The 17210-nt window shown below is 33.9% G+C and overlaps 1 protein-coding gene and 1 pseudogene across 16 annotated transcripts in view; both read right to left on the bottom strand.

Annotated features, from left to right (window-relative positions):
- PCDH15 (protocadherin related 15) overlaps positions 1–17210 on the bottom strand; it is a 699366-nt gene that overhangs the window by 434072 nt on the left and 248084 nt on the right. For all 16 annotated transcript variants that reach the window (XM_024121304.2, XM_055081163.1, XM_024121303.2 and 13 more), the window contains one exon: positions 6532–6692. In XM_024121304.2, coding sequence (XP_023977072.1) covers positions 6532–6692 — 161 coding nt within the window. The remainder of the gene's footprint in view (positions 1–6531; positions 6693–17210) is intronic.
- LOC102990267 (myeloid leukemia factor 1-like) lies at positions 1769–2588 on the bottom strand (annotated as a pseudogene).

Raw genomic sequence — 17210 nt, 5'->3', positions numbered from 1 at the left:
ACAATAATTATAGACTTTAAATTAATAGACTTTAAAACAAAGAGTATAACAAAAGACAAATAAAGGTATTACATGATGATAAAGAGGTCAACTAAATAAGAAGATATAATATTTTTAAACATATATATACCTAAAATAAGAGTGCCTAAATATATAAAGCAAATATTAAAAGGCATAAATAGATAAATTAACACTAATACAATAATAGTAGAGGACTTTAATTCCCCACTTATATCAAATGGATATTATCCAGACAGAAATTCAAAGAGGAAACATTGACCTTAAATGACACATTGTATCACATGGACTAGACAGGTATCAACAGAACATCCCATCCAAAGGAGCAGAATTATCTATTCTTTTCAAGTCCACATGGAACATTCCCCATAATAGATCACATGCTAGCCAAAAAACAAGTCTCAATAAATTTAATATTACTGAAATCATATTGAGTTATTTTCCCACAACAATTGTATGAAACTAGAAATCAATTACAGGAAGAAAACTGCAGAAAATACAAGCATGTGGCGACAACAACATGGTACTGAAAAAATAAGCAATGGGTCAACAAAGAAATCAAAGAGGAAATTTTAAAAAATACCTTGAGAAGAATGCAAATATAAACACAACTTTCCAAAATCTATGGAACACAATAAAAACAGTTCTAAGAGGGAAATTTATATTGATACAGAAAAATATCAAATAAACAACCTAGTTTTACACCTAAAGGAATTAGAAAAAGAAAAAACAAAGCCCAAAATTATTAGATGAAAGGAAATGATAAAGATCAGAGTGGAAATAAATGAAATAGAGACTAAAGAGCAATAGAAAGAATAATGAAACTAAGAGCTGTTTTTTTAAAAGATAAACAAAATTGATCTTTAGCCAGACTCATCAAGAGAAAAAGAGAGAGGGCCCAAATAAAGTAAATTAGAAATGAAAGAGGAGAATTTACAACTAATATCATAGAAATACAAACAATGATAAGAGACTACTACAGACAAGTTTATGTCAAAAACTGGACAACCTAGAAGATATAAACAAATTAGAAACATACAATCTTCCAAGACTGAATAAGAAAGAAATAGAAAATATGAACAAATTACCAGTGATGAAATTAAACCAATAATCAATAAACGCCCAACAAACAAAAGTATAGAACCAGAAAGCTTCACAAGGGAATTCTACCAAACATTTAAAGAGTTAATACCTATCCTTCTCAAACTATGCCAAGACAAAACACAAATGAAAGGAATGCTTCCAAACTCATTCTATGAGGCCAGCATTACCTTGGTATCAAAACCAAAGACATTATAAAAAGAGAAAATTAGAGGCCAATATTCCTGATGAACATAGATGCAAAAATTCTTAACAAAATATTAGCAAACTGAATTCAACAATACATTAAAAGGTTCATACATCATGATCAAGTGGGATTTATTCCAGGTATGCAAGGATGGTTCAATATTTGCAAATCAATCCAAATTATACACCATATTACCAAATGAAGGATAAAAATCATATGATCATCTCAATAGATACAAAAAAAGGATTTGACAAAATTCAACATCCATTCATGACAAAAAAAAAAGAATCTCAACAAAGTTGGTAGATTGGGACTACAGCTCAACATAAAGGCCAATATATTTTTTTTTTTGCTAAGAACATAGTATTGATTTAACAAGTGATTGGTCTTATGTGTATTACTATGCACCATTACTTTCTCTGTTCAAACAACCAAAACTAAACAAATCAAATGCAATGCTATTTATTTTTTGTTGATTTGCACAGGTGATCCTTTGATGTCGAGTTTGTCCCCAGAAACATTTGATCTTCTCCCACGTTCAATGGCTGGACTTTGATGAAATTTCTCCCTTCTTTTAAGTTCTTGGGATCCTGAATTCTCATGACCAATGCTTCACATCCTAGAGTTTTCTAGATTGTACCATTGGCCCCTTGGTTGGTACTTCAGAATCTCATTTTGCCACTCATCATCAAAAGCATGAGCATCACTTTCATTCACATTGATGAACTCTTGATTGACCTCTTCATCTCCAGTCTTGCTGTTCTTTGACTTTTTAATGACATGAGCTCGGTCATGAAGGTGATGACCAACAGCCATTTTTTCTAGTCCACTCTCAAGAATCTCTCAGTGCCCTCCTACTTTCTTTTATTCATCCTGGAGCCCTGCGAGTTTGAACTGAGGTCTGGAAAATCTTTGGTTGTTCATCTCCTACTTTGGAATAAGTCATAACTGAGGAAGAACTAAACAAATGTCCATTTGGATCCACTGAAAAGTGACCAAAGTTTCTTTGTAATTCCTGCATACTGTTTCGTATATTTAACATTATTTGGTCCATTGCCTGAAGAGGGTTGACATCTGTACAAGTCAAGGAGTTTTCTCCTTCCTCATGTCCCGTATGGTTACAAGCTCTTCCTCTACCATCAGAGATGCTGAACATGTCTCTTCCAAAAGGTTCAGAAAAATTTCTCATCATCTGTCACATACTTTCTCAGTGTGCCATAAAAGAATCAGAGAAGAAGGGATCATCCTCAAAGCTCCTGCTCAGCATCCCGAACATCCTGGCTCTGTCTCAGGTGGCGACATTCACGGACAGACTGGAAAACGACGCAACTTGCCGCGGCTGCAGCCTGAGCCAGCCTGTTCAATAATGGCCATTTATGACAAAATCACAGCTAACATCATACCCAATGGTGAAAAGCTGAAAGCTTTTCCTCTAAGATCAAGAATAAGACAAGGATGCTACTCTCACCACTTTTGTTCAACATAGTATTGGAAGTCCTAGTGCCAGCAATTAGACAAGATAAAATAAATAAAAGATATCCAAATTGGAAGGGAAGAAGTAAAACTGTCACTATTTGCAGATGACATAATACTATATGTAGAAAACACTAAAGACTTCACCAAAAAATTACTATAACTAATAAATAAATTCAGTACAGTTTCAGGATACAACAAATTTAATATACAGAACTCTGTTGCATTTCTATACATTAATAATGAACTATCAGAAAGAGAAATCAAGTAAACAATCCTACTTACAACTGCATTAAACAGAATAAATAGCTAGGAATAAATTTAACCAAGGAGATAAAAGATCTGTACTCTGCGAACTCTTAAGACATTGATGAAAGAAATGGAAGATGACACAAATAAATGGAAAGGTATACCTTTTTTGTGGATTGGAATAATTAATATTGTTAAAATGCCCATACTATCTAAAGCAATCTACAGATTCAATACAATCCCTATCAAAATAATCATGGCATTTTTCACAGAACTAAAACAAATAATCTAAAAATGTAAAAAGGGAATGATATCAGAATAAAATGAATACACTTAACTTTGGGGGAAAAAAATCACTCCTCTGTTTTATTTTGCTTCATTTTTCTCATTTTACTATAGACATGCTAAATTTTAAAGACTGGCCCTTTACCTATATATTTATCTCTAAATCTAGTGCACAGTAGTTTATGAAAGAAAATATTGAATTAGCAAAACTTTGTTTCCTTTCAGCTCTAACATTCAATAATTCTGTAAAGCATCTATACTCAGCTAACTTTAAAATGATACTATATTAAAAATATGTGCTCTATCTAGTTAATCTTGCCTTGATCTTATGTTTGGTATTGCTATCTGGCTTTTCCTCTCTTCTTTCTGATTTCTCTGTCAGTGAGGGCTCCACCATCTTAATTTTGTAACAGAAACCATTTAATCTCACACTTTGATTTTCTGGATTGAGGACATTCTTAATTAACATTATTATTTTTTACCCTGAACTGAAAGCATTTTCCTCGTCAATCTTTCTTAACTAATGCTGCCGAGAAAGAAAATAAAGGCATAACGTCTTATTATTTATCTGTCACTCCTTCTATGGTCACAAATTCTATTTGGAAAAAAAAAAAGCTGCAAAGTGCCCCTACTCATAGAAGGCCCAAGTCCTGTGTCTATTTTAAGTCAGGTTTTAAAAGTCCCACCACCCTGTAAGAGTACTTGTACAAAATGGTAATGTTAGATCTTTGTCATGACATTCTTTAACTATACAGGCTTGAATTCACTTAGATAAATAATTATATAATTATTTATCTATATAATTAGATATAATTATAAATAAATTATCTAAATAATTAGACAAATGTATAGAACATCTTTTATTTACTATTTTGTCATTATTTCAATAAGTTGATTTGCCAAATGGTAAATACATTGCAAATATGTAAGCATATTTTTGTTTTCTTTTGTTTTGTTTTTCTTTACAGATTTCCCTCTGACATATTCATTTTACATTTAATATTTTTTAGGTGTCCTATTCTCCAGCATCTTTAGCTAATTTCAGGTAGGTGTCCAATGACAACACTTTAATTTATAAAACATCTTTTCAAGTTTAACTTAATCATAGCATTTCTAATCCAAAAGAACATTTTAAATGGAAAGGAAATTATTTTTGATTATTGTGTTAAACAACAACCCTGGATGGTTCTTTAAATGATACATGTGCACATTTTTGTAATTATTTCTTTCAGGTCAAATCAATTTTTAACTGTATTCCCATGATACTATTTCAGTTTGCCCAATGTCCAATAAATGCTGCCCTTATCAGAAATTAAAAAACAATAATACCAAGGAAACAGATAAGTATCTTAAAAAGTGAAGATAATTTTTGGTAAGTAATTAAAATTAAAACAATGTTGTAGGTTGGAGAGATGGAATGCATTTTATGAATACTGAAGGTTATCTTTTCCTTTGACTCATAAATCAGACCTAGGACTTGTGCTTTTTAATATCAAATTGAGAAAAAAAAACTGATTCCAAAAAGAAAGTAATTTACCAGTAAACAAGTAAATTTTCGTAATCATAGGTGAGTTTAAAAAAGGAAACAAAATATAAAATGACAGTGGCCTAAATAGATATTCTATAATTCCCCAAACATGTTACATTATAAAATTCATATAACTTGGATATGAGTGTTCCTACTTAAAGCCAGTAAAGGATGCCTTGTGGGGAGTGGGCAAAATAAGTAAAGGGGGTCAACGATACGATGATGGATGATAACTAGACTTGTGGTGGTGATCACTCTGTAGTGTAAACAGATTTTGAACTATAATGCTGTATACCTGAAACCAGGTGTAATATAATATAGTATAATGTAATTTTAAAAAGGAAGGATGCCTGTGAGTAACACAGCTTGGGGAGACTCTTGCAGCTTGTCAGTTTGTGCCATTATCCAAATTGCTTTCATAAAAGCAAGACTTATTATAAGATAAATTAAGATAAGGCAAGATAAATTCTAAGGTAATAACTGTCCTTATTCTGTTTTACGCCTTCTTAACCACCCAGACAAAACTGTAAAAAAAACTGTGTGAAAAATGTTGCCATGATGAAAGGACATAGTGAGTGAGGGCAATGGTGGAGATGGGAACAGCATCAAGGATGACATTTCCCCCCCTAGGTTGAGCCAACAGATGCATTCCTGTTCTCCACTGATATCCTCCTCTCACATCTGTCCCCACTGCTCAGTCAGCTGAATTATGGGCCTCCCCAAGTGTACAGAGCAGCCCATCCTCTTGGGAGAGTCCTATTACTGCCCACCTCAACACAAAGCTCTTAAAGACTCTGAATTTTAGATATGAAATAGATTAGGGATCATCTACTTCACACATATTTAAAGTGAATCATAAATCCCGAACACTGCAGTGACATGATTCAGGTTCAATAGGTTGAATATCTGACATTTAGATTTTATAAAGTGGAAATTTGGGAGTAGGCATGTTTAGATGTACTTCTCAAGTTTTCCCAAGGTCCTGTAAAATTACTGGTTATAACACCCACACACATACATACACACACTTTTCTGTGCACTCAAGACTAGAATGCAAATAAGTGAGGCTAAAGTTACATTACAGAGCTACTTAAATCTACTCAAGTTTTTTAACTTTTTCAGAAAGAAGACATTTAACTTTGGTTATTTAGATATTATTAATACCTAAATACTTAGGTCATACTGCCTGAGAGCGACTGGACTGGGACATTGCCAGGAAACTTCTGCTCACCTTCTTTAAATTTTTTTCAGCTCTATAAGCACATTGCCATTCATCTCTCAATGAACGCTTACTGCTTGAAGAGCACCCTCCTGTTAGTAGTTCAACTAAAATTTCTGTCCTCAAGCCAACATGTAGTTGTACTCTCAAATTCTGCCGTGAATTGGGCTGTGCTTAACCTGCTTTTCCAAGGTTACCACTCCTTTATTCTGAACACTCTGTTCTCTCCTCATTCAGAAGTCTGACAAGCTTCCAGGATGTCAGAAGAGAAATACAATGGTTCCCTCAGACACAGATGGTCCCTCTTTCTTTCTTATTCTTCTTTCAAGGCGTTAAAAAAAAAGTTTTTGTTGATGAACACAGAAAATAAACTCAAATTATATAACAAAAATTTGATATATCAACAAATACATGCAGATATTTAAATGATGATAAAGTTGTAACAGAGGGACAAAGAAAAAATGTACTAACATCTCTATCCAGAACTCTGCCCGTGCTGTTCAGGAAAAGCATTTGTTTAACAGGATCCAACAATACCCAGTAATCCACGTTGTCCTTTAAAGAGAGTTCTATGGTTGGCTCTGGTCCTCCAGCAGTCCCTTTGATCAGCATGTTATCCACCAGAATAGTACCTGCAAACCAAAGAGAGTTGCTTGAAAATATATTCTACCTGTATGCATTCTTTAACAAAGATCATATGCTTAAACCCCAGCTGACTTGCAAATCTGTTTCAAAACAGAAGATATTCAATTTTATATGTCATGATATAGAAAATGTCCTGCTTCAAAAAGGCAAAAATACCTTTATAATGCTATTTATAAATGATATTTTTGGGAGATGAGGTGGGAGACAGATTCAAATACTTGGTGAGTCTCATCCTATTTCTTGCATCCTTTTAACAGCATTAATCTGTTCCCCGCCCTGTCCATCACTTCTCACAGGAGTTATCACTGAATTTTATCCTGAACAAAAGGAAAGCCTATAATAACAGAGGCTGATACTTCAATTCACTCAGTAAGACTTCTGATATGAAAAGAGATATCCTGAAAATAAGAGAAAGGAAGAAAAAGGAAGACATAAAGAAGTAGCAGAGACTCCCATGGTGAGAACTGCTTCTTTATCTTTTATCTTAGAGCAAATCCATAAACCATAAATCTTAATGTGAAAGACAAAACTAGTGTTCAGATACACAATAGAAGCCATTCTTCTCTAAGACATGTCTGGGGTACTCAACTAGAAAAACATACTATTTTAATGTAACATTTCAATGTTTGCTTTCTTATTTTTCTTTCAGTGGGCTGAATTGTAGACATTTGTTGAGTAAGAGCTGAAGCAAGAGATCTCTAATCTCTCCAACTCTGTTAAAGATTCCATCTATTTTAAAAATTGACTGCAAACAGCACTGACGCAATTCAAATCCCTTTTTTCCCATGCTGCAATGATCCCTTTGACAAACAATAATGCACTATAGTTTACAGCAAGCATTTTCAGCTGATCCATTTTATTAAACTTATGGCATAAAGAAGAGATGTGGCCATGCAAATAAAATGTACCCTCCTAAAGACATTCGAATAAATAGCACATATCTAGAAAATCGTTGCCTTAGGATAGCATACAAGAATATATAGATAATCTATAAATATGAATCTAGCTTGAAGAATAATAATGCAATATGTATCACTGCATTTTCATAAGGCACAAACTTGGCTTCAATGTTATATCACTGCATAATTACAAATAAAAGGGGGGTCTCTGGAAGATTTTTCTCAGCAAGTTAATAATAATAATAGTAATAATAATAATCTATAATATTTCTTTATCATGTTACTACTAATGAGCTTTATCTCACTAGGGAATGTCGAAATGAACCATTCTTTTATAACAATATATCTAAATAATGTTTAAATACACACTCACACACATACTTTTCTAAATGGCAGATTATTTACTTCTACTTTTTCACATACTAGTACACATATATATAAATATATGAGTGAAACTGATCTTGCTATTTTTTTACTCAACTAGCAAATATATAATCTACAGATATTACATCCAAAAGTACAGATCAGACAATGATGGCATTTTCTGGTCTACAAATATGTTCTAGGCCTGAGTATACACTCTTTTACAAATACTTCACACATCTAACCTTTGAAAAATTATTTGGCCTGTGTTTTCAACATGTAATTAAGAAATTAAAGGGATTATATTTTCTGATTAAGAAAAAATAAAGTATAATAAGTAGGTCAACTAACATTAACATTTATGCCTTGACTCATAATGCATAACAGCAGGAATAGCAGGTCTTTCTCTAGTGTACATACACTCTATGCAGGTACACGAAGGGAAGGCATAATAAACAATGGTTGAAATCAGGAAAAAGGAATTCACTTAGTTTGACACTGATGTCATAGAAGTGAAGAGAGCTGGCCCTGGAACTGACAGAGTTAGAATCTACTCCTGGATCCACCATTTAAGAGCCATGTGAAAGTGGACAGATTATGTAACTATTCACCTTCAATTTCTCTCTTCTACAAAATCAAAAATCAATACCACAATAGAAGAGGTATTTTTTATTATAGCACCATATGTATGTACTTGAAAAAAAAACTTGTATTCTTGTATCGAAAGCACTAACGAAAGCAATCAAAATACTAGCAAAGTTAAATATTTAATGATATTTTCTTCAAGCATCATAGTCAATATTTACAGCCTTAAATATTGGGGTTTATGCTTCTTCCTTCAAGAAGTAGGTATTGAGGGTCATTTGCTTCTAAATGCAGATTTTTTTCAATGAAATTGAAAATTCGATCCAGCATTTAGCTTTCTTCATTAATCTATTGTTTTAAACTCAGAAAAATAATTTCACACCTCCTTCATCTGTACCCACAGCTTCTCCATATTAACATATTATCAATCATAACCACTAATGTAAACGCTACTTACATTAAATAAAGGTGCTGCAGATCTTCAGCTTTTTTCTTAAGATCTGCTTACATAGCTATTTATTTTTAACTATGATAAAAATGTGCCCAGAATATGTTAAAACATAAATATACTGTAAAATAACATAAGAATCAATAAAATCGCTTCCTTACACCAACTCCATTCCCCTATTTACCAATGTGTATAAGATAATTTGCATCAAAGAAGAGCTGTTGGGTTGATCTGATGACTAAATGAGATAATACATGTGAAGTACTGATTGAAGTCCCTGGTGTAGAATAAGCAATTGACAAATGTGAATTATGTTTATTGTTGTTAATGTTATTAATTATATTATATATATATTTATATTATATATTAATTATATTATATTAACTCCATTTTGCAAGCAAAAGCATTTGAAACTAAAGCAAAATGACTTATTTTATGTCCCAGAAGTTTTTACAAACCAAGTCTACTCTTCATGTCACAAAGCTAAAGCATGTGTGGGCAAGCCATCTGAAGAATTTATAGGGGCCCAAAAGATTTGAATGCAAAGTAATCACTCTGGGAAGTTAGAAGGTAGGGAGAGAATGCTTACTCTAGGTAAACTTGTAAAGATAACTCTTTGTCTCTGGTGGATGGCAATCCATCCAAGGATTGATAGGCAATCCCTGCTATCACTAGGGAGTGACCCACTCTTTCCACTTTCTAACTTCAGACAATTTTGATTTTGCTCATAGAAACTAAAATTAGATTTGATGGCAAGAAAAGGATCTTATTCAACAAATTCATAGTAGTAGTGATCTTTAGCTTGAACACTTTTTACTTATCCCCAGCACACATTTGGTTCTATTAGGGACTAAACACACACACACACACACACACACACACAGTTTATTATAGGAACTAAATCATAACTGGATATTTAATATTTTCCTGAAAATTGTATTTGCTTCTTTAAATAGGCAGTTATAACACAAGTGGGTTACTCTCTAAAAATGCTATGGAGGTGGCAGTGAGGAGAGGGGTCCATTGCCTTTCTAATTAACCTAATTCAATGACTCTGAAAGAGTAAGTTCTACAGGGAAAGAGTAACTGTTTGGGTTCATTCCAAACATTAAAATAAGAAAATCACTCTGTGCACAGAACACACTACTTGCTAGAAAACAATTAATTATGCAAAGGTGTATAACCAATATGAATTGCATAAACTCTCTCCCAACAATCTTTCCCCAGTTTAAGTCAACTAGAAGAATGTTCAGCTACATCATATAGGCAGAAGCATCCGTTGCTTTTTCTTGTATATTACCCCTTGCAAATGAAACCATAAACAAAGCTCCCAAATGTACATTATTTGATTAAAACAAAATTTTTTAAAAAGTGAAATTATAGCTAATATATAGTTTTTCAGTGAGGTTAAACAGTAAGCATGGCCAATATGTAGTTGTTTATTGAGTAAAATCTAGATTCCAAGATTATCAGGCTAAGTAAAACTCTTCTTATGCTCAAATCCTCATCTTTGTTGAAACTTTCCTGGACTTTTCTTGATTTTTCACACTTCTTGGTTTACAATTATATAAACTACACATTTTAGCTAAGCCTATGTTCATATCATATCTAGATAACTACTTGGTAAAAGGGAAGGAAATACATGTGTATCCTGCAACTTCATAAAGAAAACAGCAATATTAATTGGGCTGTGTTTGAATGCTGGGGATATATTAGCCACATACAATATTTGCTAAAGATGGAAAATGATACCAATCAAGTCAATAGTGATGAAACTAAAACTTACAAAAACTAAAAGCATACTTCTTTGCAAAACTATGTTAGTCTTTAAAATTTATATTTTATTTACTTCAAAAGAACAAACCATTACAAAATGGGCAGCTTTGTTTGAGTGTACTTCACTCATATTACTTAAGTTACAATACCTTTTATTTACTTATATTTTACTTCATGATGCATGACAGGTGATATATCAAGTATGGCATAGGCATACAAGTATAAAGGCATTTTTTTCCCTTCTATTCTTAAATTTTTCCTTAGAAACTGATATAAACATCTTGACATTTAGACAATTGCTAGCATCTCTATTCTGTTGTAAATAAAATATTAAGTAAATGTAGGTATGTTATGCATTTTGATGTAGAAGGCATGTTCATTTGCTCAACTAAAAATAAGATCATAGAATTTTAGAATTAGAAAAGAACATACCATTTCATATATATATCATATATATATGGAAAATGAAGCCAAACCTCTGGTATCTCCAAATTTCCATACCCTGAGCATTGAAATAACCTGACCAAGGTGGCATAGCTAATAAAACCATATCCAAGACCAAATCCCAGGTTTACTAATTCCTAGTTTAGATATCCTTTCCCTATATCTTGCGTTCACCTTGGAAATACACAAACTTTTAAATTTAAATATGAAATTACGGGGACTTCCCTGGTGGTCCAGTGGTAAAGAATCTGCCTTACAATGCAGGGGACGTGGGTTTGATCCCCGGTCAGGGAACTAAGATCCCACATGGCGCGGGGCAACTAACCCCACACACCACAACTACTGAGCTCACGTGCCTGAACTAGAGAGACTGCATGCCGCAAACTACAGACCCCACACGCTCTAGAACCCATATGCTACAACTAGAGAGCCCACGAACCCTGGAGCCTGTGTGCCACAACTAGAGAGAAGCCCATGTGCTGCAACAAAGAGCCTACACACCGTAATGAAAGATCCTGCACACTTCAACAAAGATCCCGCGTGCCACAACTAAGACCCGATGCAGCCAAAAATAAAATAAATAATAAATAAATCTTTAAAAAAATGTGAAATTACGAAACCTTGTTAGTTTTGTTTTGAGTTCATGGGAAACTCACACAAAAATCCAGTTGATGTATAAATTCATTATTTGGATTGTTGTGCCCTACAATTTTCTGACAACATTTAAAGGGTTAAAATGCAAACAATTCTAAAGTAAGATACAGGGAGAATAGTACAATGTAATTATCAACTACCTGACCTTAGAACTAATTTTCCTAAATTATAGCCATAAGAATAGATGTAGATATAGTCTCTGACCTTATGGCTAACAACTCATAGAAGAGAATAGATAGTTGACATTAAGGATAACCCAATAAAACTTCAGGTCAGACTTGGAGTATCAGTTTAAGAAATGAACATACTAACCTAGAATCCCTTGGGACAAATATTGTACCTCCTTTCCACTGTGGCAGAGGGAAGAATTCTGAAGAAAGAAGCTGGATCCTGAGCTTACAGAAGCTACAATGGCTCCATGGTAGACAGACTCTTAAGGTACCCCCATATGCCTTCCTCCTGGTTTTATGTGATTCCCTTCCCCTGAGTGTGGGTGGGACCTATGACTTGCTTATAATCAAAATAATATGACAAAGGTAATGGGAAGTTATATTTACGTGTACATTACGTGGTTATGTTACATGAGATTCTAGTGACTATCTTGTTGAAGCTCTTTCTCTCTCTTTCCTTTGCTGGATTTGACAAAACAATTAGCCATGCTGGGAGGCCCACACGGCAAGGAACCATGGCAGCCTTTAAGAGCTGAGGGTAGTCAGATGACAGGCAGTCAGATACAGAAGACTTCAGTCCTACAACCACAAGGAAGGTGATTTTGCCAAGCCCGAGTTACTTTGGAAGCAGATGCTTCCCTAGTCAAGTCTCAGCTGAGACTGTAGCCTTGACAACACCTTGATTATAGTCTTGTTGACACCATAAGTAGAGAACCTGGTTACGCTATGCCTGGACTCCAGGCCCAAAGTAACTGTGAAATGATAAATGTGTGTTATTGTAAAATACTGTTTATTTCAATATTGTTATGCAGCATTAGACAGGTAAGACAGCCCTAAAGCCAAAAGATCTATGTTCAAAATCTTGGCTCCACTACTTACTAAATCTGTGATCTTAGGCAAGTTCCCCAGATTCTTGTAATCAGCAATACGCATTGTTATGAAAAATAAAGTAATGGATGTAAGTAAAGGCACATAGTTAATAAATAATACTTTTCATCTCACTGTCACTGGGATGGGAGTTTGTATAGATTGAAGCATATAAAAGTGTTATTCATACTATTGCATTAAATTTGGAACACTAGCCACACATTTTAAAATATAACATCACTTTTTTAACTGAGATAGAAGAAGCATACATGAACCCCAACAGAAAAAAAGAGGAGATTGTGCATATGCATAACAGAAAATAAAAGTGGGGGGGGGCAACAGTTTATTCACCGTTCTCACTGAGAACTTGTCATGAAGCAAAGGCCATTTCTTCCTGGCGTAAATAAAAGTGAACAAGCTAGCAAGTAAGGGAGGTCATATTAGTGAGGTCAAAATGATTATCAGCATGTTATATGACATTGTTGTGTTAGTAAATGAAGAATTTTTGCTTCACAGCACAACTCCTCAAAAGAGTAGACTATACTCCCTCTGCCACACCTTAACTTACATGTTTTTGAAAATATTCCAGAGAGGCTTTCAACCCGATGTCCCACCAGAAAAGTTTTTGTCTAGTTTTTATTAAGAGCCTCCACGTTCTTAAATTCGGTAGTTGGTTCTCAATCTTCAACTTTATCACCAACATTTCACATGGTTAATCACCCTCTCTCCTTCATATACATACCTTTTTTCACTTACCTTTCAGAATACCATATTTTTCTTAGTTCACATCAACGTTTGCTCCCTCATGGTCTCCCCTGCTTATTCATACTTGTCTCCATGACTTTATTCTTTGTATATAGTCTGCATTTTTTTTTTCTTTTTTGATTGTCTCGTCCAGGCTTATATATACTCTTGACCCGTGACTCCCAAATATAAATATCCAGTCCAGATCTCTTTTTCCTCTTTTCTGGACCAAAAACACACATCCTAACTGCCTCCTCCACATCTCCACTCATATGTCGAATAAGCAAATCAAATTGAGATCTCATCATAGTGAGCTTTGGATCTTACCACACATATCTATGCCTACTCTTCATGGTGTCTTTCTCACATCAGAAAAAGGAAACTCCTTCTTTGCAATTTTTCCAGGAAGAAATTTTATTAGTCATTGTTGACTCACTGTCTCTCATGTCCCATATCCAGTTTCTGAGAAAATACTATTATATAGAGAATATAACCAGATTTGACCTTTTTGCTTTACTACCTTTATTGTTATCAACTTGGTCTGTGTCAACATTACCACTTGACCAGAGTACAGCAATAATGTCCCAAATGATCTTTCTGTTTCAGACCTTGCTCTGTCTCAGTCCATTTTCAAAAAAATAGCCAGAGTTACCCTTCTAAAATATGTCAGCTTACAACTTTCTAGTGGCTCCCAATCTCCCTGAAAATAAAAGCCAATTTCTTATATTATTCTAAAATGCCTGCTTTGATTCTGTTCTTTTAGCCACTAGCCTACAAACTATTTCTCCAACAGACCAAACACACTCCAAACTTAGTACATTTGCCTTATGTCCTCTACCTAGGATCTCCCTCCCCAGAAAGACACAAAATCTGCTCTTTTACTACCTTCTGCTTTGTACTTTAATATCACTTTTTCAATGAAGTCTTCTCTAATCACTCTATTTAATGACCTGACATACCATATACAACATATCATTTATATTTTCCTATTCCCTCCAGCAAGTATCTCCCCACTCCAGATTAACTCCTGCATGATCCATTAGGAATTGTAGTTCTCTTAAGTAATGGATTTATTTTAAGCTTATAGATATTTTGAAATTTGTGACTGGAAATAGTTCTTTTTTTTTTTCCACTAGCTATCAGAAAGCTTAGATTTAAAAGCATACCTCATCACTGATGGGTGAATATATTATTGTAACATGCATTTCTTAGCCTCAGGTATTTTATCCCCATCTTTATTTTCTTCTTTTATCTCCATTCTCATTCATAATATTATATAATACTGTATACATTTTAAAAATATCCAGAAGAACAACTGTGATATAAATATACAAAAACAATTAGACAAATGCATTGTTTCCTTTTCTTTTGTTGTTTTTCTTGGGGCTATGGCCCCAGATATGTTATTAGCCTTTTTGGAAAGCAAAATTATAATAAGTACAAAGTAATTAAAAGATCTTCTCAAATACTGTTATGTGCCAAAGTCATCTTATTTTTTTCACCTGCTCTAAGAATTAGTATTTAGTACAGCAAGATATATCTTGTATCTGTTCAGAGGTCTCTGTTAGAAATGTCCTTGCACTATGGGCTCCATGTGTACCAAGAAACAGTTACTAAAACTTATCATCTCTTTCTGTGACCCAACAATTTTATTCCTAGGTTCAGACTGAAGAGAAATTCCTGCTCATGTATATCAGAGGCTATGTGTGTATGTGTGTGTATGGAACAAAGAGAGAGCCAAACATGGAGGGAAAAGAACTTATCTCTGAGGTTTGAGGAAAATGAACGTGCACATACTCACATATTTATGTGCACAGATAGCTTTTTCTGTTTGGAACATAGAATTTAGCAATAGAATAAATTTAACATTGAGTAATATTTCTCTCCCATGTCTTTATAGTTGTCCGGGAGCAGCCATTTTAAACAGTTTGGTCCAACATTCATGGACTTATCTGGGCATCTACCATAGTGTTAGCAATCAGAGAGCTCTGTCCTAGAATTGTGAACTTTAGTTCCAGAAAGAAAGGTCTGTTCTTTTTCATGTGGCTGCAGTTTAAATATAAAGCTCAGGTTTCCTCCTTTTGAAGAAACTTACTTTAAAGGAAAGGAAACAAAAGCTGATATGCACAGGAGGGTGTGATAGTAAACATACAACAGTACTAAGCAGTGTAGATGAGAAAGGAGGTCCTAAGGGTGTTTGAGACTGTAGTTTGTGTTATTCATTTTCAGGGCTAGATTATTTCACAGGATAATTCTTTCCACCAGACTCTTGTAACTTAGGCATATGTGTGCTTATATACCCCCAAGGAAACATTTTAATATTTATAAAATAATTTAAAAATACTACTTTTGTAATGTACATGAAGCTAGAGGTTGTATATTTGTAAGTACATTTAGCTAACTTTATTTGAAAATTCATTTATATAATGCTATATGTTCACTAGTAATTATATGAGGAAAAACCAGTAAGATGAATGAGAGAAGTACATACTAAGCCACACTGGCATTTCTTTATTAGCTTTATTAACAGGAGGAGCACAGAGGATTCAGGAATAGTAAGTAAAAGATGCTACTCAAGACTATTCACATTATACATAATTTATGTTCCCTACCCTCAGGCTAAGCATAGTTTGCTCGAACAATGACTCCAGTATAGCAAAGAAATAGAAGCTCATGGAACAGATGTTGGAAACTAATTGTACATGGTAAGTGTTTCTCTCTCATTTACTTTGGGGATATTCAATGATAATCACTCCTCTACTACTCTTAAATTTTACATATTTTCCTCTCAATGATAATCACTCCTCTACTACTCTTAAATTTTACATATTTTCCTCATTTCTTGTCTCTGCTTAACATTTGAAGTATGAATGAACATCACTGTGGCTTCTATTCCATTCCATTCCATTTTTAAACCACTTCTCCTTTACCTTCAAGCTAAATAACTCATCCAGTAATGAAAAACTCTAATATTAACAATACTAAATTCCTTCTAAGCCTTAAACCTATACCTGAACATGAAATGTTTTAATTATACCACATAATGAAGCTACATGTGTCACAGCTGATATATACACAAACACACAAACATTCAGACAAATGCATATGTTAAGAGAGAGAGAGTGAAAGAGAGTGCTGACAAATGAAGAAACCTAAATTTCTTTTCATTACAAATAAGCATTATGAGCTGTGAATGCCAGCATGGAATGGCAATGTGACTGAGAAAAGCATGAAAAGACATGAATGGAGTTCTTACTTCCTCAACATAATAGTGAAGATTCATGGTATGTTGCTAATCTCACTGTTACCTTAAAAGTTTTGACTAGGCAGAAATGGTATCTTACTGTATGAAGGAGGAAACATCAGTCGGTAAAAATGAAGATATCTTTTATTTCTGTATTGAAAAAAACTTTATAAAAAGTTTTTATTTTTTATATAAATAAACTTTTAAAAATTTATAAAAATAAGGGCTTCCCTGGTGGCGCAGTGGTTGAGAGTCCGCCTGCCGATGCAGGGGACACGGGTTCGTGCCCCGGTCCGGGAAGATCCCACATG

Source organism: Physeter macrocephalus, chromosome 20, assembly GCF_002837175.3.
Source record: "Physeter macrocephalus isolate SW-GA chromosome 20, ASM283717v5, whole genome shotgun sequence".
Taxonomy (NCBI): domain Eukaryota; kingdom Metazoa; phylum Chordata; class Mammalia; order Artiodactyla; family Physeteridae; genus Physeter; species Physeter macrocephalus.
Note: the sequence above shows the minus strand (reverse complement) of the source record. Positions and strands in the feature narration are given on the sequence as shown.